This window comes from Leucoraja erinacea, chromosome 16, assembly GCF_028641065.1.
Source record: "Leucoraja erinacea ecotype New England chromosome 16, Leri_hhj_1, whole genome shotgun sequence".
NCBI lineage: Eukaryota > Metazoa > Chordata > Chondrichthyes > Rajiformes > Rajidae > Leucoraja > Leucoraja erinaceus.
In genome coordinates, this window is record NC_073392.1 from 29,832,978 (window position 1) to 29,857,525 (window position 24,548).

The 24,548-nt window shown below is 41.4% G+C and overlaps 1 protein-coding gene across 3 annotated transcripts in view; it reads right to left on the reverse strand.

The window, feature by feature from the left end:
• LOC129704733 (twinfilin-2) overlaps positions 1-24,548 on the reverse strand; it is a 94,525-nt gene that overhangs the window by 30,595 nt on the left and 39,382 nt on the right. For all 3 annotated transcript variants that reach the window (XM_055648043.1, XM_055648044.1, XM_055648045.1), the window contains exon 3: positions 17,630-17,808. In XM_055648043.1, the coding sequence (XP_055504018.1) occupies positions 17,630-17,808 (179 nt within the window). The remainder of the gene's footprint in view (positions 1-17,629; positions 17,809-24,548) is intronic.

Consider the following 24,548-nt stretch of genomic DNA (forward strand, 5'->3'; position numbering starts at 1 on the left):
TAGTGTAGTGACAGACATGGCATGCATCAGAGACAAGCTATCCACACAGGTGCTTCATAACATAAGCCTACGTGACAAGATCACGAAGATTAACGGCATACATGATAAATTATTAAGGCCAACATGACTTAGGTGGCCATCAGAAACATGGCTACAGAAGCAGATAATAAGGATAAAGATCAGAAGGTATGCAAATCGACACTGTTGTGATAGGTGGCAGTTCGAACTGCAATTGGTGGTGCCAATCCAAACAGTCAATTTGATAAACAGTTTGGCACAGACTGATGATCTGAAGAACATTATCTATCAGCTAAGTAGTAGATCTGAAAATAGAAATAGTTTGTAATAGTTGCAAGGCCATCGTTAGTAGCAGGTAGAATACACAACGTTAAAGTCAAATAAATAATTTAGTTAAGGGACCCTAGTCATCCATTTTGATGCAAATCACAAAGATTAACTCTTATAAGGAACAGAATGGTTGGAAAAACCCAGTCCCAAATATAAATGAAACAAATAGAGGGGAAAAACAATGGTCAAATGGTTTTGAGGAACCGTAGCTAAACAGAAAGCACTGGATAGATCCATATGCCTTAAAATAAGTGGTTGCATAGATAATGGAAGCATTAGTGATGTTCTCCCAACGTTCTCTAGATTTTGGAACTGACTCAATTGATTACAAGATAAAAAATCAGGAGGGAAGAGAACAAAAAGGAACCAAAGATCAGTTGGTTTGACATTGGATGTCAGGTAAACCTTGGAGTCTGTTGCTATGCTAATAAAACATCTTGAAACCATAATATATTATTTATTTTCTTTCAATGTTGATAGCAGTCGCCAAACTTAATGGGCAGGATTGTAGCACTCATTAGTGAAGGTTGTGTGAAGCCAAGATACAAAGTGCTGAAGTAACTTAGCGGGTCAGGCGGCATCCCAGGAGAATATACGTTACGTTTCAGATTGGGACCCTTCTTCAGACTTCTGTAAAGCCACTCTGCTGCAGATGCTGGTTTAAACACAAAATAGACACAAAATGCGACATTCTGCATCCCCTTTGTCCTGTTTTCACACCTTACGCTTCCTTATCTAAGTATCTCCTTCCCCCGACATCAGTCTGGAGAAATGTCTCAAACCCAAAACATCACCCATTCCTTCTCTCCAGAAATGCTATCCGTCCCGTTGTGTTACTCCAGCGTTGTTTGTCTTAACTTCTGCGACTAAACGCTGTGGATTCACAAACATATTGCTGGGTGGATACTGACTGGTCTGACATCCCACCTCACAAGTAGACTCTACACATGTTCTGAGGTGAAGCACAAAGAACCTGTGTTGAGGGGTTGGATGCAGTCTACAGATGGCCCCTTATCTTTATGGCACTATAAACACATAACACGCTTCCATCAATTTGAATTGGAAAGGTGTTCAACTTACTCAATATTAATATTTTTAACTTATTTAAGTTAAATATATTTTTAAATAAATGTTTTATTTTTAACATTTTAAATGTTGGAATTGATTTCAATATCTGATTATCAGAGACAATTAGACATAGTTAAAAAGACCTTGACAGTGGCAAGCTTTGATAAGGTCAGGGGGGAAATGGGATTAGCTAGTGGCAGGGTCTCTGAAACCTATTGGTGCTTGTGGACTATTCCGCTTCAATGAACAACAGAAGCCATGAGGCTGAAGTTGTACGAATGGGGCTGAAAGAGGAACGTGCAGTTTAAAAAAAAATGTGGGGATAGAATACAAGGGGCCAGCAAGGACCTAGAACATAGAACAGTACAGCACAGGAACATAGCCTACAATGGTCGTGCCGAACCTGATGCTATTAAACTGCTCTCATCTGCCTGTTAAAGATCCATATCCCTCATTTCCCTGCACTTCCGTGTGCCTATCTAAAATCTTCTTAAACGCCACTGTTGTATTTGCCTCCACTACCACCACCTCTGACCCACCGCCATTCTCGCTGTAAATAACTTGCCCCACACATTTCCATTAAACTTTCCGCCTCACCGTAAATGCAAACAATACTCCAAATGTAAACTGGTGATTGAGAAGTTTGAGACTGATCCAGTTGAAATGCATATAAAGAGATAGTAAATACCGATAATCATACTACATCTTACCACAACAATTAAAAAAGTCGAACAAGCCAATGACAGAAACATGTAACGCTTATGGCATGCATTGCCACTGTCCCACTGATTCTATGGAATTCCAAGTCCATCTGCAAGTGATTTCTCTCCCTCAAATGCCTATCTAATTGCCTATTGTAATTGCTGACTAATTCTGTTTCCATCACCAACACAGGCAGTGTATTCCAGATCATAACATCTCGGTGTTAAAATGATTAGCCTCACAACCCCTTTGCATCTTTTGGTTAAAATTGATAGGCCCGGTTGTTGAACCAAGCACTAATGGGAAGAACCACCTTCAATTTACTGTATCTAATACTGCCACGATGTTGTACACAATTACTAAATCTCATCTCAACTTTCTTTTCTTCAAGAAATGTGGATTTAGGAATATCGTTTTTGCATATTCACCCAGTTTACAAGTTGAGTGTAAATTTATTTCCATGACTGAAAAGTTCACTTCCCTACATGGACATTCCTAACTGCAAAATTTAATAACGTGTATAAATTTGCCAGATGTGCATTAGCAGATATACTCCCTGCTGCTTTCATTAGATTTTGTTGCAGTAACTTGTGTCAGGTTAGATCTGGTCCATTCATTTCAAAAGGGGTCCCAGTAAGATTACACTGGGATCTAGACCAACTGGCCCAAAGGGCCCAGGATTGGCAGATGGAGTTTAATTCAGATAAAAGTGAATTGTTGGAAATTGGCAAACCAGGGCAGAATTTATAGAGTAAACTAGACCAAGTGCAGACCCGTTGGGTCTGTTCCCCCAACGTGCGGTTGTGGGGGGGGGGAGGGGGGAAGGCGGGAAGGCGGCACGCAGCATCACACACACTAACTATCCCCCCGCCCCGCACTCACACTAATTACCCCCTTGATATTATATTAATGTTATTAATTTGCTCCTTTTACCCCATAACCACCCTATCGACTGACGGACAGCCCCCAACTTGCAGGCACATCTAGAGAGCGGGGGGGGGGAGCGGGGGTAGAGAGTGAGGGCCGAGAGAGAAGGGGCAGAGGCAGAGAGAGAGAGACAGAGACACAGAGAGAGAGGGGCAAGAGGGGGGTGGAGAGGAGGATAAAGAAAGGTGGGGGAGGAGAGAGGGTGAGAGTGAGGGGGAGAGAGAGGGGGTGCTGAGAGGGGGGTGAGGTGGGGAGCAGGGAGTGGGAGGAGGGTGGAGGGAAGAGGGGTAGGGGGGGTGGAGGGGAGGGGATTTAGGGGAGGAATGGTGGGGGAGGGGATGGGAGGGGGGGGGGGGCAGAAAAAGAGGGGAGAGAGAGAGGGGTAGAGGAGGGGGGGAGAGGAGGGGGGGGAGGGAGAGGAGGAGGGGGAGGAGGAGAGGAAAGGGGGGAGAGGGGGGGGGGAGGAGGAGGGGGGGTGGGGAGAGGTGAGGGGAGGAGGAGGAGGAGGGGGGGGAGGAGGAGGGGAGAGGAGAGGAGGGGAGGAGAGGGAGGGGGGAGGGAGAGGGGGGAGGGGGGAGGAGGGAGAGGAGAGAGGGGAGGGGAGGAGGAGGAGGGGGGGGAGAGGAGAGGGGGGGAGAGGAGAGGGGGGGAGAGGAGAGGGGGGGAGAGGAGAGGGGGGAGAGGAGGGGGGGAGGAGGAGAGGGGGGAGGAGGAGGAGGAGAGGGGGAGGAGGAGGAGAGGGGGGGAGGAGGAGAGGGGGGGAGAGAGGGGAGGGGGAGGGGGGGAGGGGGGGGGGGAGAGGGGGGGGGGGGGGGAGAATCTAAAAAAAATTTTAGAACCAAAAAAAGACACATTCTGCAAGCATTGTAGAACCAAAAGAGACACTTTTTGCAACCATTTTAGAACCAATAGACACATCTGCAAGCGTTTTAGAACCACTAAGGACACTTACATTTGAGTAGACATGTGTTCAGTGTTATTCACAGCTCAGAGAAACGTGACCCTCTGCCTTCCTCCAGCTTGCAGACACTGATTGAGGCATACCACTTCCTGGTTTTATAGTCCCTCTCCCCTGCAACCAGCAGGGGCAGCAGAGAGAATGGGTAATTTTGTAAAATCATTAATATCTCTGTCATTTTTCATCGACGGGAAAAATCTTCGGCACACATAAGGCGGAGGGGGGCTCTGAGCAAGGTGGCCAAAAATGACGGCCGTAGGTTGCGGCGTTCTCTCGGAAATCGCAGCACAGATGGCCAAAACCGGTCAAGACCAGACTTTCATTAATATATAGATAGATAGATGATAGAGTCCTGATGTGTGTGGTACAAGAGAGACATTTTGGGTTGCAGAAATGAAGTTCCATGAAGGTGGCAACACAGATAGTCAAAGTTATGAAAAAGGCATTTGAACGCCTGCCTTCATTGTTCAGGTTATTGAGTGTAGGAATTGGAATGTCATGTTATAAGATGTTGGTTATATTTGGAGTACTGTGTACAGTTCTAGTTGTCTTGTTATGGAAAGGATGTTATTAAAATGGAAAGGGTGCGAAAGAGATTTATGAGGATGTTACCAGTCTGAAGGGTGTGTGTTATAAGAAGAGGCCAGACAGACAGATCTTTTTTCTCCCTGGCGTTTGGGAGGCTGACAATACTATACTTTATGGAGATAAACAAAATCATGAGAGGCATAGATAAGGTCTATGAGTCAAGAAGCCAGTCTTTTCCCTAGGGTAGGGTAGTCTAAAAGTAGAGATTTAAGGCGAGTGGGGAAAGGTTTAGTAGGGATCTGAGTGGCAACGTTTTCACAGAGGGTGGTGTGTATATGGAAGGCACTACTAAAGGAAATGGTAAAGGCGGGCAAAGTTATGACATTTAAGAGACTTTGAACAATTACATGGATAGGGAATGTGTGGAGGGATGTGGGGCTGGACAAGGCAAGTGGGAGCAGCTTGGTTAAGCAACTTGGTCGGCCAAAGGGCATATTTCCTTGTTGTTTAAATTCAATGACTGTACTTCAAGTAAAGCACGCCTTTTAATTATAATGTTGCATAAATCAAAAATATACAATAGGGACACAAGAAACTGCAGATGCTGGAATCTTAAACAAAACACAAAATGCTGGCAGAATTCAGCAGGTCAGGCTATATCTCTACAGAATCCGAGGAATCCCCTTCACAGATGCTGCCTAGCTCGAGTTCCTCCAGCACATTGTGTTTTGCTCAAAAATAAACAAGGTGTATAATTAAAAAAAAACATTGAGGACTGAGTTTGAATCTTTACCAGATTTTAAAATAGAGATAATGCCTAAAAGCAGAACTCCAACAAAGCAGATAATTTGTTATACATTATTGTAGCAGTTCATTCAATATGGATTTAGTACATTTATAAAATAAAATGGATTACCATTACAGTGGATTTCATCCTTACAGTGCTATATTGTTACACTAAAAGGAGAAAAATAAATCACAGCATGCAAAAATACCAATGTGTTTTTTACAAAATATCAGGACCTATATTCAAGAGATTGCTTCAAATATCATTTGTTTATTCACCGATTATACCAGTAGGTGGTAGCAGATATTCACAGATAGGTGGGTTATAGATACAAATCTTGGAAATAACATTGCTTCTTTTTTAAATACTGCTGGTGTTTGTTCATTATGCTGTGATCAAAGAAAATGTGGGATTAAAACTATGACTTCCTTTGATTTTAATTGTGAAATGCTGATTGTTTCAAAAGAAAATCCCACATTTCTCCTGTTTATAATCTTCTGAAAATGGCAGGGCAAAATAATCGAAACATTTGACTAGAGGAAATATATCTGTTACTGACAAACATATTTATGTAATTTGACATTTACTCATGAGCTATAACAGTTTGTAGCAAATAATCACAAAGTATGTATCATAGCAAGAGAATGTGCTCATGTGCAAGGTCATTTTCAAGGCATGTTTCCATTATAACGCCTTTTGGTATTAAACAGTTGTAAAGATGAGGTTTCATTAAAGGGAAACAGATTGTGTTCCATCCTTCAGCGAAGATAAGCCTTTTGGTGCCTTTCGTGGAAGAGCTAAGTCAGCAGAACTTGTTACCAGTAAATAAAAGCCTCTTTAAAAAAACAATCTCAAGACGATCTGAGGAACATAGGCAGCAGAAAAGGCAATATACTTTAGCCTTCCTGCTTTTCTCTGAGGGATCTGATTCTACTAAAATCATTTATAGTACAGAAATTGTCACATTTCATGAGATCAGATCGAGAATTATTAGACCTTTTTGAATTTAATTTTGCAACCTTCCATGACCGAATTTTGAGACAAACAGCTTGTTAATTCAATACATGATCAAATGGACCATCATTATTGCATCTGCCAAATTCACGATTTAGCCTGTTTCTGAATGAAAAGCAAAAGATGCCTAAGGAACACAGGTTTGTCAGCTTTTGATGACCAGAAGCAAATATGTTTTACAATTTTCTTTTCTATTAGATCTGATTTGCTTAGTATTTGCAATCCTTTCCTATTCTATTTCAAATTTCATGACTTCTGTTTTCATTTAGGCTACCTAATCTATGCCTTGTTTTTGGGGGCACATCGCAGGCAAAAACATTCTGCTATCATGGCTGAATTTTCTATACTTTGTGCAGCAATTTCTATTTCCTTTATGTTTGCTCTCCATGAAATCAGATTTAAAGTACACATTATAAATATACAAGAAAAGGTTGCTGAGCAACTGGACAAGCAACTCGTATATTACTACGGAAAAGGTGCAAGGGAAACTGAAAGGACTGAGACCTGAATGTCACCTGGACTTATTGAGTGCACTTTAGGGTTCTGAAAGAGGTGGCTTCAGAGATTGTGGAGGCATTAATAGTGATATTTCAAAAATCACTAGAGTCAGGAGTGGTTCCAGACAATTGGAAAATTGCCAATATTATTTCGCTGTACAAGAAGGGAGTAAAGCAGAATAGTGCGAACTATAGGCCGTTTAGTCTGACTTCAATGGTTGGTTAGATTTTAGAGTCCATTATATTCATTATAAGAGATGAGGTTATGGAGTACTTAAAAGTTTGTGATAAAGTAGGCCAAAGTCAGCATGGTTTTGTGAAGGGGAGATCTTGCCTGACGAATCTGCTGGAATTTTTTGAAGAAGTAAATAGTAGGATAGACGAAGGAGAGTCAGTGGACATTGTTTATCTAGATTTTCAGAAAGCCTTTGATAAGGTGCCACACATGAGGCTGCTAAAGAAGATGAGAGTCCATGGTATCAAAGGGCAGATACTAGCATGGATAACGTTGGCTGGATGGCAGAAGGCAAAGAATGGCAATAAAGCTTTTTCTAGTTGGCTGCCAGCGATTAGCGGAGATCCGCTGGGGTTGGCACTGGGACTGTTACTCCACATTGTATATTAATGATTTGGATGAGGGGATTGAAGGCTTTGTGGCCAAGTTTGCAGAAGATAAGAAAATAGGTGGTAGGGCACGTAGTGCAGAGAAAGCAGGGATTCTGCAGAAGGACTTGAACAGGTTGGGAGAGTGGGCAGTGAAGTGGCAGATGGAATATAGTGTAGTAAAGTGTGGAGTCATGCATTTTGGTAGTATAAATAATGGTGTAGACTATTTTCTAAATGGGGAGAGAACCCAGAAATCGGAGGTGCAAAGGGACTTCGGAGCGCTGTTGCAGGATTCCCAAAAATTAATCTGCAAGTTGAATCGGTAGTAAAGAAAGCAAATGCAATACTACCATTTATTTAAGAGGGCTAGAATACAAAAAAACAGGAATGTAATGTATTGTAATGTAATGTTATGCTGAGGCTCTATAAGGCTTTGGTCAGGCTGTATTTGGTGTATTGTGAGCAATTTGGGGCACCATATCCGAGGACGGATGTGCTGGCCCTGGAGAGGGCCCAGAGGAGGTTTACAAGAATGATCCCAGGAATGAGTGGGTTAACATTTGATGAGTGTTTGACAGCACTGGGCCTTTACTCGCTGTAGTATTGAAGAATGAGGGGGGACCTCATTGAAGTATCGAATAGTGAGAGGCTTGGATAGAGTGGATATGGAGCAGATGTTTCCACTAGTGGGAGAGTCTATGACTAGAGGTCATAGCCTCAGAATTTTACTTCGGAGTCACGTGAGTGATTCCGTGAAGATCCCAGCGCAGTGCGCATGTGCGGCATAATCGCACAGCTGTGCAGAACGCGGCCAGCGGGAGTCGGCAGCTCCCGCATCCAAGGAACGTGAGGTAAGTACTTACCTTAATCGGGCCTTGTGGTTTTTTGCTCCAGGGGGAGCAAAGTAGAGAGGCAGCGGCCCCCGTTTCGACTCCAGCGAAGGAGCCGACAGTGGAGGGGGAAAGGCGCTAACGGGACCGCACACGCTGCGGACCGCTGCAGGGAGCTGCGCTGATGCCGGTCCGCTGAACAGCTGTTTGGTGAACAGCAGCGGACCGGCGGGAAGTTTAAAAACCCGACCGGCAGCCCTGCAGACTCCTGACAAGGAGAATCGCTGCCCGGGAACCGCTACAATGCCGCCTGAAAAACGGCAGGCAGCCTCTACATACAGGTAAGACAAAAATCTTCCCAATTTAACAGGTTCTACAGGAGCCAACTTCCTCCAAAACTGGAACAGGTTGGAGACAGCAAAAATAAGTATGTCTGTCTCCCCAAGCCAGAGGAGGTCATGGAGTTCACCTCCAGGAAAAAAGGGGCACTGGCTGAATGCCAAGGGAGCTGACACTCCTACCCCAGTGCTATTGCACTAGCCATCTCCCTTGTCGAGGGATTGATGCAACAGCGGAGTTTGAGCTATGCCTCCTCCAATTTATAGCACACCCTTTTGCTCTCTCTTTTGAGGCTAGCTAAGGAGGCCAGGGCTGGGCTGGCTTAAACGCTGGGCAGGCGGACGAGAACAGCAGTATGCCAGGGGAGCAGGATCAGGAAGAGCTACTGGGTGTCGTGGGCCACTACATGGCTCCTCCACGCGACCATCTTCCCAACAAAGCCCTGCAGGAGCAGGCCTTTCTAGAGGCAAATCCGCAGGCAGCTGGGTCAGCAGACTCGCAGACAAGCAGCAAATTCTGAAGCTCCTAACAGAAGAGTCAAGATGTTACCGCCTTTGCTCGTTTTTTCCACGGATCATACTCACCTGGCAGGCGAGACGCCATGATCACCAAGGTGGTTCTCCCAGAATGAGACTATCCCGTTGCACTACCAGGGTGCTGACGCCTAAGATATTCCCAAATTTGGGATACTCGACTGAACAATGGTGCATATAGACCTGCCCGCAACCCCAAATATACGGGGCTATGCAAACCGCTGCTGCGGGAAGAGAGGCAGCTAAACCTGTGCGCCTCATGAGGGCAGGCCATGGAACGAGCAGGACATCGCATCCAACACCCAGCTGGCAGCACCCCTCGGCATCCACCAGCAATATCAAACAAGGACTGGTGAAAGCCTGGCGACCGCTTCACATTACCCCCAAAGTTCTTTTTAGACAGGGGCCCCAGAGCGGAGCCGTGGGAAAATGCGCCGCCCCACCGACAGCACCAGCATACCAGCAAACTAGGCCTTCATGAAAAAACAATAAACATGGAAGTAGGTAGTCTGGTTCCTCCCAGTTTACACTAAATAAGGGTGTTATACTAACTGCGGGGGGGGGCATTTACACTTGTTGATAAAGCATGGGATGCTGTCACAAATAACTAAAATATACTCAACAGTATTAGAGGATAAAAACGAATTCAAATTGGGCATATTACCGCCAGTTCAGCAATGCGCCCAAAGGGCATTTTCTCCCTCTAAGAAAAGAGAAGTGAGAAGGTCAAGCTGAACTAGAAAGGCTCATTACTAAACGGATCATGGGAGTAAAACATGAACCATTGGAATTTGTATCGAATATATTCACCAAAACTACAAAAGATGGTGAATGTAGCATCATCATTGATCTAATATCACTAAATAAATCTGTTGAGTATATACACTTTAAGATGGAGACGGGTTTTTGTCACTGCCAGACATCTGATCTCCCAAGGATACCTATGGGGAGCATTGATATGGAAGATGCTAACTATCTTATACCCATACACTAGGATCATTATAGATACCTAAAAATTTTTACCTGGATAATGGATATCCCGGTTAGGGCAACCATGGGAGCATAGAGCATTCCCTATGGTCTAACCTCAGCCCTAAACTATTATAAATATTTTTTTTTTTAATTAAAAAAAAAAAAAAAAAAAAGGGCCATGAAAATATTAAGAAAACAAGCATAATCATGGCATATATTGGATGATATCCTCATATTAGGGGAAACAAAGGAATTAGCTGTGGCAGCAGTTCTAGCTACGAAACAGCTCCCTAAAGCTCTGAGGTTTATCCCACGCCCAGATAAACCAGAATTGAAGCGTTAACTACCAAGGATTATCTGGGCTTCAATAATAATTCCGTCCATATGACTGTTACTTTGCCAAGGTACTTGGGTCACTATAATCAAATCATGAATGTACCCACTGAAGCTATATCACAATTAAGGTGGTGGGCAGACATATATTTGGCATAGTTTTCAGCCCTATTATCATCACCAATCCCAACTTGGTTATTAAAAACCGATGCCAGTACTTTAGGCTGGGGAGCAACTAAACTCCATATCCAGCACAGGTAACAGATGGACCAATTCACAAACATCGTTACTACACATACCGGGCATCAACTACTTGGGATTGGTGATCGCCTATTGGGCTAAAAAGCATATGCATTTCAAATGCAGCACGTACGTATGTGGTTACGGATTGATAATACTATGGTGGTGGCTTATATCAACCATATGGGGAGCATAATAATCATTATTGTGCAACAAATTGGTCAAACAAATCTGGCAATGGTGTGTCAAAAGACATTTTAACTATCAGCTGCCTATGTCCAAGGAAGCTAGAACACAGTGGGAGACACCATGTCATGGGGTAAAATTTATGATTACATTGAATAGATGTCAAACCCAAAATATCTGCTAAAGGTATTAAGCAGTTTGAAAGCCAGATATCAATTTGGTTGCACAAGACAGAATCACCAGTAACCTATGTATGTGACTTAGGAACCAAATTAGAGGCAGCAGCGATAGATGCCTACACGCTGGAAGGGGGAATTTCTGTTTTGCCTTCCTCCCTTCTGCCTCATCAGACGGGCACTTCGCAATACAGATGGGATCTGTCTCCGAGATATTGAACGTGCCCGACCGGCCTACACAGCCATGGTTCCCAGTTCATCACGACACGGTGGGCGAGTCACCTATGGATTTCCCTAGTGGACCATGGTTGCTGACTCAACCCAGTATCAGGCACAAGCCACCCATGCCAGGGAAACATCAAACTCCTGGGTGCAGGTTTTGAATAGACCTTACCAGGGACTGGGATTATCCAAAGGAACCATTACCACCATGTCGGCATCCCTGCGAACAGTCACTAAAAGCTAACATGGGTAAAATACTGCCACGACGCAGGGACAACGAACTATTCAACCACTGACGTATTGGAGTTCCTGGAACATCTACACCATGACTAAAAGGTGAGTTACAGTGCCGTAAATACAGCATGGAGCGCCTTATCTGCTTATCTAAAACAGCATGTCAGCAGAGCATGGGTTCCCATATCTCAGAGAAAGGCACCAGCCAGATCCCTCAGCTTGCTCAATCTATGTTAAAAACGCTCATGCTTATGGCTCTAGTACACGCTCACAGAGTCCAGTCACTCCATAAGACTAGACTGGATAACATGGTGATTACCCCAGACGCATCACGTTCATATTCTAGGTCTGGTAAAATCTAACTCGCAGGTATATGGGACTAGGCGAGGTTATGAGTTCGGCACGGACTAGTAGGGTCGAGATCGCCTGTGTTTTCCGTGCTGTAATCGTTATATGGCTATATGGACCAGGAACGCCCAATTCACTGGTGGGATTCCGGGCCTACCCACCAGAGTCCAGGTTGAGTGTGGTGACCCATCTACTACTATATATAGACACAACCCACAATCTTAGAGGGAGAGGAAAGCCTATGGGTCAACCACAGAAACCCCAAGACGGGGTACGAGCCAAACCACTCCAAGGTGGCTCAAACAGGTACTGAAAGCTGCCGGAATAGATAATAATACATTTTAATCCCATTCCACTAGGGCAGCATTGGTATCAGCGGCTGAACGAATGGACATCCCGGTTGACCACATTCTCAATACGGCAGAATGGTCAAGGGAACGACGTTCAGAACATTTTTTATTATAAACCGTTGATAAACCTGATTTAATTGCAGGAAGAATATTACAAACTGCAATATTAATTTAAGCTCAGGGGAGCTCTTTATGTTGTTATTGTTAACAAATACCTTTCTGTTTCTTGTGAAAGCAGATCCACTGGTTGATTACGATAACACTTCCTCCCTCAAAAACTTCGGCAGTGAGTGAAATAAAAACTGTTACACGGTTTGAAATCACAGACCTTTGAAGTCTTCACGGAATCACTCACGTGACTCCGAAGTAAAATAGTAAGATTAAACGAGTACTTACCAGTATGAAGTTTGATCTGTATTTTATGAGGAGTTACGGTGAGGTATTACGTGCCCGCCGCTCCCACCCTCAATATATAGATCAAACTAATAAACTGATGTCTCATGATCTTTACTATCTTACTTCAAATATTGTGTCTATCCTGTGATTGCACACCGCTGCTTCGAAGTATGCCGCACATGCGCACTGCGCTGGGATCTTCACGTAATACCTCACCGTAACTACTCATAAAATACAGATCAAACTTCATACTGGTAAGTACTCGTTTAATCTTACTATTAAAGGACGTTCCTTTAGGAAGGAGATGAGAAGGAATTTCTTCAGTCAGAAGCTGGTGAATCTGTGGAATTCTTTGCCACAGACGGCTGTGGAGGCTGTCAATTGATATTTTTAAGGCAGATATGATAAATTCTTGATTAGTACGGATGTCAGGGGTTATGGGAAGAGGGCAGGAGAATGGGGTTAGCAGGGAGAGATAGATCAGCCACAATTGAATGGCAGAGTAGACGATGGGCCGAAAGGCCTAATTCTACCCCTTTTACTTATGATCTTAGGACTTATTTCTACTCATGGAAATCGCGGGTTGATAGTTCCACTGTTACCTGCACATTCTGACTCTGCCATATGAGAAACTCGTAGAAAAGAAAGCTATGCACTTTAATGTGTTTTGGTAATGATTTTTCCCTTGGCATTATTCTGATTTTCATTTGAAAACAAACATTTAATATAATGTGCAAAGTCAGAATTAGAAACTGCAAAATCCAAACAAAAAAAGGTGACAAAATAACAAAAAATTAAATCTTGGGGTACTCAACATTTTCAATTGGAAAAGTATATCATCGTTGTTGGGAGAAACTGCTCACAGGATTTCAGCTTCGCTGAGGAAGCTCATTTGGTGCTTTGGACATAAGTTCATTACAGACTGAAGAGACACAAAATGTTGGAGTAATTCAGTGGGTCAGGCAGCATCTCTGGAGAAAAGGAATAGGTGACGTTTCAGGTCAAGACCTTTCTTCACTGATGATGCTGCCTGACCCGCTGAGTTACTCCAGCATTTTGTATCTATCTTCGGTGTAAACCAGCCTGCAGTTCCTTCCTGCACATTTCATTACATGCTGCACACTCGAGTCCACACTACAATTCCAGGTGCCAAAACTTGTTGCATTTTGTTGGATGGACACTTGCAAAACCACTGAGCCAATACTTTAAATCCAGATTATTGTGAGGTTATGCACAGTTGAAAATTAAATTCTGATAGGTAATAGTGAATAAATGGCAGGGACCCAACGAGTGTTGATGTACAGAGGGACCTTGGGATGCATGTCCATAGCTCGCTGAAGGTGGCAACATGGGTGGATAGGTTAGTGAAGAAGGCATTTGGTATACGCCATCATAGGTCGGGCATTGAGTACAAGAGTTGGGACATTATGTTGCAGCTGTACAAACCATTGTTTTACTACATTTGAAGTATTGCATGTCAGTTCTCATTGACACACTGAATGCTGAAGAGATTCACTAGCATGCTCCATGGAATGGAGGGCTGTAGTTATAAAGAGAGATTGGAAAGGCTGGGTGTGTTCTTGATGGATTCTAGAAGGCTGCAACATGACCTTACTGAGATCTACAGAGGGGCATTGAAAGAACAGAGAGTCAGAGTCTTTTTCCCACATCTGGGGAGTCTAGAACTATAGGACATATGTTTAAGGTGAGAGTGGAGAAATGTAAAGGAGATTCAAGGGGTAAGATTTTCTATACAGACAGTAGTGACTGAGAAGCATGGGAGAAAATCATTTGGCTATGGACTGTAATCTTTTAATGCTCTCTAGATGTGGGAGTTGTGCCAAAGAACAGAGAGTGACAAATGTTTTCCCTTAGTCAAAAAAGGGAATGAGAATAAGCATAACAATTACAGGCAAGTCAGTTTGACCCCAGTGCTAAGGACATAGATCTATAACAAGATTAAAAGATTCCTGCAGGGAAATGGATCAATTAAGGTGAGTCAGCATGCATTTGTTAAGGGCAAATCTTTAACAAAACTAATTTTAAAATGTTGATGAGGTAACAGATAGACTTGATGAGGGTAATGCCGTCAACATGGTGTACATAGACTTTTGAGGGCTTTTGAAAAGGGTCCCAAGTTACAGATTATCAGCAAAGCTGAAGTACTTGGCAAAAAAGGGATATTGATAGCATGGATACAAAGTTGGCAGAGTGAGAAGTCACAGAGGGTGTGGTATATAGTTGTTTATGAGAATGGAAGAAACTAAATAGTGGCATTCTCCATTGCTTCTGACCTATATTAATTACGAAGGCTTGGGGATGGAACCCACAATTCCTAAATATGATGATGAAACAAAGTCTGGCAGTAATGTGAAGTGTGAAGAGGATAGCGATAAACTGCAGAAAGATACAATCAGCCTGTTAAAATAGGGAGTCACGTGACACCTGAAGCTTAATGCTAAAAAATGCAAGGTGATCCATTTTGGTTCGAAGAATAGGAAAAGCAATATAGAATAAAAGGGGTGTAGGAGCAAAGGATTTGGGGGTATGAATGCATCGGTCATGTAAAATGCCAGAGCAGGTTGAAAAAGTGACCAATAATGCACACACAATTCTAAGCTTTATCAACAGAGATAGAGGATATCAAAGCAGGGAAGTTGTGCTAAACATTTATAAGACAGTGATCCAACCTCAGACAGAATAGACTGGTCACATCATTATAGGTAGGTTGGAGACAAAATATTTATGATAATGATTTCTAAGATGGGGTATCAAGAACAGTTTTGGAGGTTGGGACTGTTGTCTTTGGAGAAGAGAAGACTGAGGGGTGATTTGATAGAAGTATATAAAATGATGAAGGGTCCACGTGAAGTGTCTAATGGGAGACTAGTCCAATTAGTGGAGGGGTCACGGACTAGAACAGAGATATTTAAAATAAAGGGGATGTTGATTGGGGATGTCAGGACTGTCTTATGAGAAAGACTGGATAGACTTGGTTTTATACTCTGAGGGAGATTGAGAGGGGATTCTTATAGAACTTACAAAATTCTTAAGGGGTTATATAAGATTGTTTCCGATTTTGGGGATGTCCAGGACAAGGGGTCACAGCGTGAAAGGGGTGTCCTAAAACCGAGATGAGAGACTTTTTTCACACAGAGAGTGGTGAATCTCTGGAACTCTCTGCCACAGAGGGTAGTTGGGGCCACGGATTTAAGAGGGAGTTAGATGTGGCCCTTGTGGCCAGAGATATGGAGAAAAAATACGGGATACTGAGTTGGATGATCAGCCATGATCATATTGAATGGCGGTGCAGGCTCAAAGGGCCGAATGGCATACTCCTGCACCTAATTTCTATGTTTCTATGATGTGAATTAATGGTGACACGAGGAAATACTTTATTTTAAAGAGAACGTGACTGGAATCTGGAATGCTCTGTCTGCAGAAATCTGATAAATTTCCGACAGAGAGAGAAAGAGGGATTTCATAGACAAGACATTAACAATTTTTGCAGGATGTATTCTATGGCTTAACATAATGAACACATTTTGTACTTATTCAATACTATGCACTGATGCAAATTGGAATGAGAACCTACCTGCTGAAAAAAATCCAAAGTTTTGCATCTTTCCGGCTTCAAAAAATATTTTCCTTGTCAAATTTCGGTATGTTAAAAGAAGAGACCAAATTTGTTTTCTCAGCAGAAAGTAGGCACTGGTGAGTGATCAGCAGCTTCCTGCTCCATCCATCAGTGTAACCGGCAGCAAACTGATAAGCCACTTACCATTCTTTGCTGCCAACTGTTTGATAAATGTTATTTCTTTTGTGGCTTCTGCATTCCTGTCGAGAGTTTATTTTTGTTCAAAATATTTTAAAGTATTCGTGGGATACAGAAACTGTAAATTATAACCTTTCCAGAAATTTATTTGAAGCATGTGAACTAGAATAAAATGTTTTTAGTAACTGAGGAAAATAGGTATTTTTTCCCCATTTCACTTGCTGCCATTCCAAGTACATCTGTATGCACAAGTTATTACATATGGGGTTGTGGGTGAGGTGTAGCTTGCCTTAAAAGGAGTGTCTATACCAGGTAGAGCATGCACCAGCATGGTACAGTCATAGGGTCTTGTCAATATTCTGCCGATGTGTGGGACCAATAGCTTGAATCACTGAAATGTTACTATGGTCCATTTTGGCCCTGTGCAACTGTCCTGATCCTGCCAATGTTGTGTATAATGGACTAACTAGGTGAGATGGTTAACGTAATGCATTAATTGGAATTGAAAGCTGATGGTTTGGCTGTTGTAATGGCAGCACAACAACTGATCTACAGTATAATCGGTACAAATCTATTCCGGTATTTCTTCTGGACACTCTATTGCAAGGAACAGATTGCATCTAATTTTAATAAATTCCAGAAAACTTAATGACTACGTGGTATCTCTTGTGGAACCAAGATGTTTTCGTTTAAAGCTTTGGGGTTGATAATTTTAAACATGGGAATATGGACTAAAGCTTTTTAATCGAGGCATGTGGTAGCTTAAATGATATATCGGTATTCATTTACAATGAAGATAATGTACTTCCATTGGTCAAATATACTTCCCAAGAGACACATTAGCTGCATGAAAACTGGTTTCGATTTCCTTTGTAACTGAGGTAATTAAAAATGTATGAGCTGTTATGGAATACCTACAACCTTGCTTGATATATCCTTTACATTTACATTATCAAGATCAGAAAGAGGAAAAAAACAGAAAATAATATTAGAGAGTGCTGATATATTCTCAGACAGTACCACAACATAGCAAATGGCTCAGCTAGGAAACTTTGGACTGGACTCTCTACATTAGCTACTTCACACTAAAGCAGATCTGCACTGCTGCCAGTGTATATCTTTCAATACAATTTTTATATTTTAATATAAATAAAATGAAAGGATAAAGCTTGAACTGAAGCTTTAAGCTTTTCTCTAATGCCTGTACCCTCTTAATACTCCTAACGTTGCTGGTATTGGATAAAAAGGATATGCACTTACTGGGGAATAATCAGGCGACCAGGATATAAAAAGCCATTCGTAGCCCTGTGCATTCTGGCTGTCGAGGCGATATAGAATGTAGCACGGCTGCAGGTCCTCCAACAAGGGAAGGATGAAATTGTCATAGTCTCTATCCCATGTCTGTGATGGCTCTTTGTACATTCCCAATACCAATTGCTCTGGAAGAGAATAATACACATTTTAAATCGCACATTACAAGATTAACTCTTGCTCATTTTATTTACTATAAACAGCAGGTCTGCCAAACATATATTTTCAATTTTTATTAAAGATGCACACTTGACATTGTGTTGAAAATATACTGCGTGCATTCAGATGATCAATGATTGCACCATGATCTTAACCGGTTGTTTAAAATAGTTCCAAAAAAGCTTGTTAAATTTTAAAGCAATCACATACTACTTTATAGCTGCAAAACCAGAAGGCCAGCAACAAGGATACACATCACTTAAGGTGCGAAAATTAATCACTGCCTTCACATTTCTGCAGCTGTTCTTGAGGAGTACATGGTAAGCAGACAGTGACACCGAGGACTGGCTGATGTTTCCCAGATGGGTTGACTATCTATTCTCGACACAAAAGGACATGTGTAAACAAAACTGCCGCAAAATGGACCTGGGCTTGTTTGAGTTGACTCCATGTCAACAACATGAAAACCATTTAATTCCCTAGGACATAGCTGCTACAAAAATTACAACAGATGATGTTAGTAAATTTTTTGCATTAGCTTATGTTGCAGTCAAGTTGAGTTTATTGTCATATGCACAAGTACGGTGATGGTACAATGGACATCTGGCATGCAGTGTCTTTCAGACAATATACAAAACATAAATTAGACATAAGTTGCACAAATTCTACAAGAGAGTAAAACGAAAGACTGTAGGAAGGAACTGCAAATGCTGGTTTACACCAAAGATAGACACAAAATACTGGAATGACTCAGCGACACAGGCAGAATCTCTGGATAGAAGGAATGGGTGACGTTTTGGGTGGAGACCCTTCTTCAGAGATCCTGCTTGGCCCGCTGAGTTACTCCAGCATTTTATGTGTATCTTCAAAGGAGACTGCACATTCAATTAGTACAAGCAATAATACAATAAAAGACTTTGCTCAAGATGTTATATTCTTCAACTCATTAAAACATCAATAAACTCATGCTCAAAGAAAGATATTCAAAAATGGCTTTTAAAATTTGACTTTTGCTAGTAGCTATTTCTGGATATATTTATGTGCCTACACACTATGCTCTGTGTAATATACACTTACACCACATGTAAACATTGTAGTTTGAATATTATATTAAGCCATAAATTATTGGTCCCTTTGTTATTTGAACAAAGAGACCAATCTATTTAAAGTAACAGTGAAGCGAAATAATACTGAATAAATCCAAAGCCTTTTAACTGAAATAAACACTTCTATGCTTTTTTGATTTCTCTATCTTTATACATTTACATGGTTTTGTTTTCTAATCACAAGAAATAAGTAAATTTCAAATTCAAATCAAATTTCTAATTTATTTTGTCACATGCACCTAGGTGTGGTGAAATTCTTTTTGCCATGCAGCACATTAAAAAGAATACAACATGACAGTAATAGATAGTTTCAACATCAAAACATCCCCCCACAATGGTTCCCATTGTGGGGAAAGGCACAAAACTTATCTTTCAAAATTAATCAAACTGTGAAGGGGCTTCAAATGTTTCTTTCCAAAGAAAACTAATATTCTCATGCAGGGAATCATAGACTACTTATTTTCAAAAATCACTAGACTCCTGAGAACAACTAATGGTTTGCCATTATTTTGCAAGTACAAAGAAAATAGGAATGGGGTAGGCCACCTGGTCCGGAAAACCTTTCCTGCCATTTAACATAAACATTAGCTGATCTACACATTTCACTGTGCCAGTTCGCCATAGCCCTCATTTCCACGGTGATTCAAAAATGTATTTACATCATTCATGGGAATCTTCACCGATGCAAAAAGAAATTTCTATGAACTGATATACTCTTCATCAAGCTATGACGATGCCATATTTAGGCTGTATCTTTAAGGCAGTAAAATATCTCAAGGTATTTCACAGGAGCATTATTGGATAAAATTGAACATAACACTAAGAAATATTAGGTTTGAAAACATATCTTAAAGGAGTAGAGGCAACAGGATTTAAGGATGCAATTCCTTTACTGCTAATGGTCAGTAAAGTGCAGCAACTGGCATCTGTGAAGCACAAGACTCCAGAAATGGTGAATGTCAGAGATTTTGGAATTCCCAGGATAGTCCAATCTCTGTATTGCAACTACTCACAATATGATAATGGCAAGTGACAAATCATTTGGAATTATTATGGTTGATAGTGATACACAACTCAACCCATCCCGATAATGAATTACTGCATTTTGAACATTAAATAAGGCCTAATATTAATTTCTGTTGGAGTATTTCTCCAATGAACTACACTCAGTTTTGATGCATTCACTGGGGTCGAGGTGCCATTGATCTAAAAATACAGTGTGCAAAGCACAAGCGTAACTTGTTAATGGTGACCAGAAAAGGCCATGAGTAATGGAATCAGAATTTCAGAAAATCCCTGAATTTAATCATTTTTATTTATCCATTTGATTTAATCATCGATGTGATAGTACCCAGGACCATTTTGAGGATTTCATTTAAGCTGCATAATCCTGACACTATTTATAAATTGAAGAGCTATAGGTTAGTTGTGCATTGAAAAATCCTATTTTTGGTCGCTGTATTTCTACTTCCTCTGGAGGTTTGAACCATTGTGTTAATTAAGGCAAAGTATATCTATGTGGGATGATTGAGCGATTTTCCATTTTTCATTGACAACATCATTTTTCCTCAGTGTGAGTTACTGTAAAGTGCAGATTTGCTTTCTTTTGGAATTTGCAGTGTTTAAGCTGTAGAATAAATCATAACAATCTAGTTTAGATCATTGTAGGTAGAACGCTCTGACGCAGACTGAAGCAAGCTTAAATAGACTAACTAAATACTAGTCTCCAAACTATCAATTACTGAAAAACAGTGCGTGATGTTTAATAATACGTTACAGAAACTTTGATGAGCACAATTTAACATAGTCCACCCTTAAACTGAGGATCAGCTGCTGTTGATATTAACAGCAGATGCTTAATAGGTTTGCATGAAACAACTTTGCTTTAACATGAGAACTGTTCATTTAATATAACCACCATATATTAATATCACAAATAATTCTCCAGATTTAGTGATAGGAATGGCTCTACCTCTTCAATCATTTTTGATTGATTAATAAATTATAATATGTAGATTTTAACTCTCCATTTGAATGGGTTATAGGATTTTTCAAGGCAGTTTGATGTCAACACTGAGGCAAAGTGAAATGGTGAAATTGCACTTGTGCATTTTGAGGCATAATAAAACTAACAAATATCTTGATCTTGCCTACAATCCAAAACTAATTTAAACATACACAATGTATTAAAAAGAACCTGCAGATGCTGGTTTATACCAAAGATAGACACAAAATGCTAGAGTAACTCAGCGGGTCAGGCAGCATCTCTGGAGAAAATGGATAGGTGATGTTTCGGAAGGACCCTTTTTCAGACACAGGTTGTCCTCAGGCTACAGCAGAGATCTGCTCCTGTGAACTGTTCTGCAAGGCAGAAACATGGTGGCAAACAGAGTTCCCAGGCAGCAGAAAATGCCAGCATCCCCACAGCAGCCAGCAAATCCACCATCCATCCAAAACATTTGTTCCTACGTACAAGCTGTACATATGTCAGTTGTTTGTAAGCTGGGAAGGACCTGAACCGCCATTTGTTATTTTAGATTATTTTGTAGAACATGACAAGGTACATTAGCATTTCAAATCTTGAATTGATTTTTTACTTCATCTTTGACCTAATGCTTAGAAGAAAAGACAAGTGTGCTTTAAATACAGTGTTTTCCATGTGTGTGTGTGGTGAAGTGGAAGCTACTTACATACCTATTTTCAAGGTAAATGCCCTTTTAATATATTCACTACATATTCAAATTGAACACGGAAAAGTTTAATCCGAGTAGCTCAAGGGAAGTAAATTTGATTTATCATAAATCAAAAATGTTCTGTGTATATGCTTGCTCCACATTTGTGCTTGGAAGAGGAATTTAATTAGTGAATAATATTCTCCATTGTTTTAAATTTTATTTGTATAGCAAACCAGCTTCGATATTTTAGAAAAAAGTGCATTTTAATTCCTCATATTTGTAATGCAGTAGGAAACAAATCCCCCGAGATGGCACCGCATGCAGCAGCCTCGCCAGCAGCTCGTGTGTTTCGGTGTGTCTTGTGTGGGGGGTGCTGGGGGGGAATAGGGGAAACCGTTCCAAGTCACTTGCATCGAGGGAGATGCGACTTTTCTCCATGTCGCATTTTTGCCCTTCTCACGGCCTAACAACTGGATTGGTGCGGCCTTTCGACCGGAGACCGGCCCAGAGCTTCAGCAGTGGGTGCAGCGTGGACTTTAACATCGCAGAGCTGCGATCCTTTGCCAGGGATCGCCAGTGTTGGAGCTCCGACTTTGTTGGGGCCTGCTGACTTTACCCGAGTCTGTGGAACTTCGCGGACTTTAACATTGCGGATCTGCCTGTGATTCCATGCCGAGGATCGCCAGAAGACGTGTTCCGACTGCGGGGCCTGTGGTCTTGGCATCAAGAATCCGCGGTCTCCGGTAGGAAGCGGCCGATTCGGGAATTCTACACCGCGTTGCAGTTTCAATCACCCCGGCCAGAGGCCCTGTACATTGGAGCGTCCGTAGTGGCGACTGCGGAGGGTTCACGGCCCCAAACATGGGTGAAAGGAGGAGGAAGATTGACTGAACTTTTGTACCTTTTACCCACAGCGGGAGGTGCTGGTTCCACTGTGGTGGATGTTTATTTTTTATGTTGAATTCTGTTATGTATTGTGTTCTTTCTTTCTTGCTAGGTGAGGACTGCTCATCCGCCTAGCTTACGTACGAGTGAAACTGCATCATGACGAATGGCTAACACAGCACCAGCACATCATGAAGCAGATGGCACCACTCAACCCCGAGTTGGAGTAAACGCCATAGACAGGTAGGAAACAAATGTACACATTGGGCCAAAACTTGCGCTCAGCAGTAGGTCAGTGCTTGCCATATATTCAGGTGAAAATGAAATGCCTTTATTTGTCATTGTAAGCACTGCATACAACGAAATTGTTGTTGCCACTCCATTGGTGCATAATATACAAACATAAAAACACAGGACACAATTTAAAAACAATGTTAAAAACTAGGTATTAAAATAAGTAAGTACAATCAGTACTGTACATGGGGATAGTAAAAGTTCAAGGTGGGTAGCAGCATGGAAGAGTGCAGCATGAATAATAGTGGCAACTGTGTACTCTTATTTTGTTATGCTGTCACTGTTAATTACTGTTCCAATCTTAATGGGATGGCTGTGCATGGTAATGTGTACCTGCTTGACATAATACAGTCATGTGGCTAGGCCAGAACAAACCATGGCCACTAAACAACTGAAGAAAATAAATAATAGCCATCCAAGTCAAACATCCTGGCTAAAAGTAAACAATTAAAAACATTTAATTGATCCAAAAGTAGAATGTAAAAATACCTATTTCATCTCTGTTTAAATGCTATTCCTGCACCAGGTCTAAATTGGCACAGGTTTAACAGACAGATATCCACGTGTCAAGTGCTGGAAAATTGCAGCAAGTAGAAAGCTGCTGTTGAATTCCCACTGGGAAGTTATTATATTTGGACTTTATTATCTGGTATTATTATCTAATATTATCTGGGCTTGCAGGCTTGGGTTGTAGGGAGAGATTTGTCAGCCTGGAAAGCTGAGGCATTTTGTCTATTGAGGTTTATTCTTTGTTTATTTTACTTTATTGAGGTATATTGTTTCTATTTGGTGGAAGTTTCTCGATTGGAAAGAGAGTCAAGGGTTATGGGAAGAAGGCAAGAAAATGGGATTAGAAGGCAGAAACCAGGCATGATTGAATGGCAGAGAAGACACGATGAGCCGAATGGCCTAATTCTACTCCTATAACATGAACTTGTGAAGTACAACAGAGAATTGCTGGCAAAGAACAGTCAACAACTCTGGATATTTGCACTTTTATATGTAAATTCCAAATTTGCTGGCCCTCATGTAGATATATCTTGGCAGTTCAGTATATAACAACCAGCTTTTCCCAGCAGGTACTGGCCCATTGTTTTCTACGTTCCGTTCCCATTTGATATTGTATTGCTCAATATACAATATCTCCATTTACCCACATACAACAGAGGAACCAAGTTAATATGGCAGGTTCCCCCAGCAAAATCCATAGTGCAAATAAAATATATATTCCATAAAATTCAGCCTTTTAAAATCCAGTAATTAGTTTCCTGGATGCTGATGGTTCCCTAAAGGCCTGTGCTGGAGCCAGTTTTCTATATAATGTATATGAATGATTCATTTTATTTTATTCATTTTTAATAGACTTGAGTATTGCTAGGAAGGCAGGCATATAATTTCCCCACCCCTTGAACTGAGTGGCTTGCTGGTCTATTTTTGAGGTATTAAGAGCCAATGACGTTGGTGAGATTGCAGTCACCGAGAGGCTTGGATTAAGTAAGGACGTAAGTTTTCCTCCCTTCGGAATTGTATTGAAAAGAAAAAAAGCCGGCCCGGGTGGGACTGGGAGTGGGAAATGCGAGCAGGTTTTTAAAGATTATTTTAAGTGATAAAGTATACCTCCAATCTTTAAGAAAACTCAGTAACTCCAATGTCAAAAATATTTTAGATTTAATAAAGACTTTAAAAAGTTGATGAGTACTCTGCAAGTAACTGTTTCTACTGTTGGATGTTAGCTAATGAATTACAGTA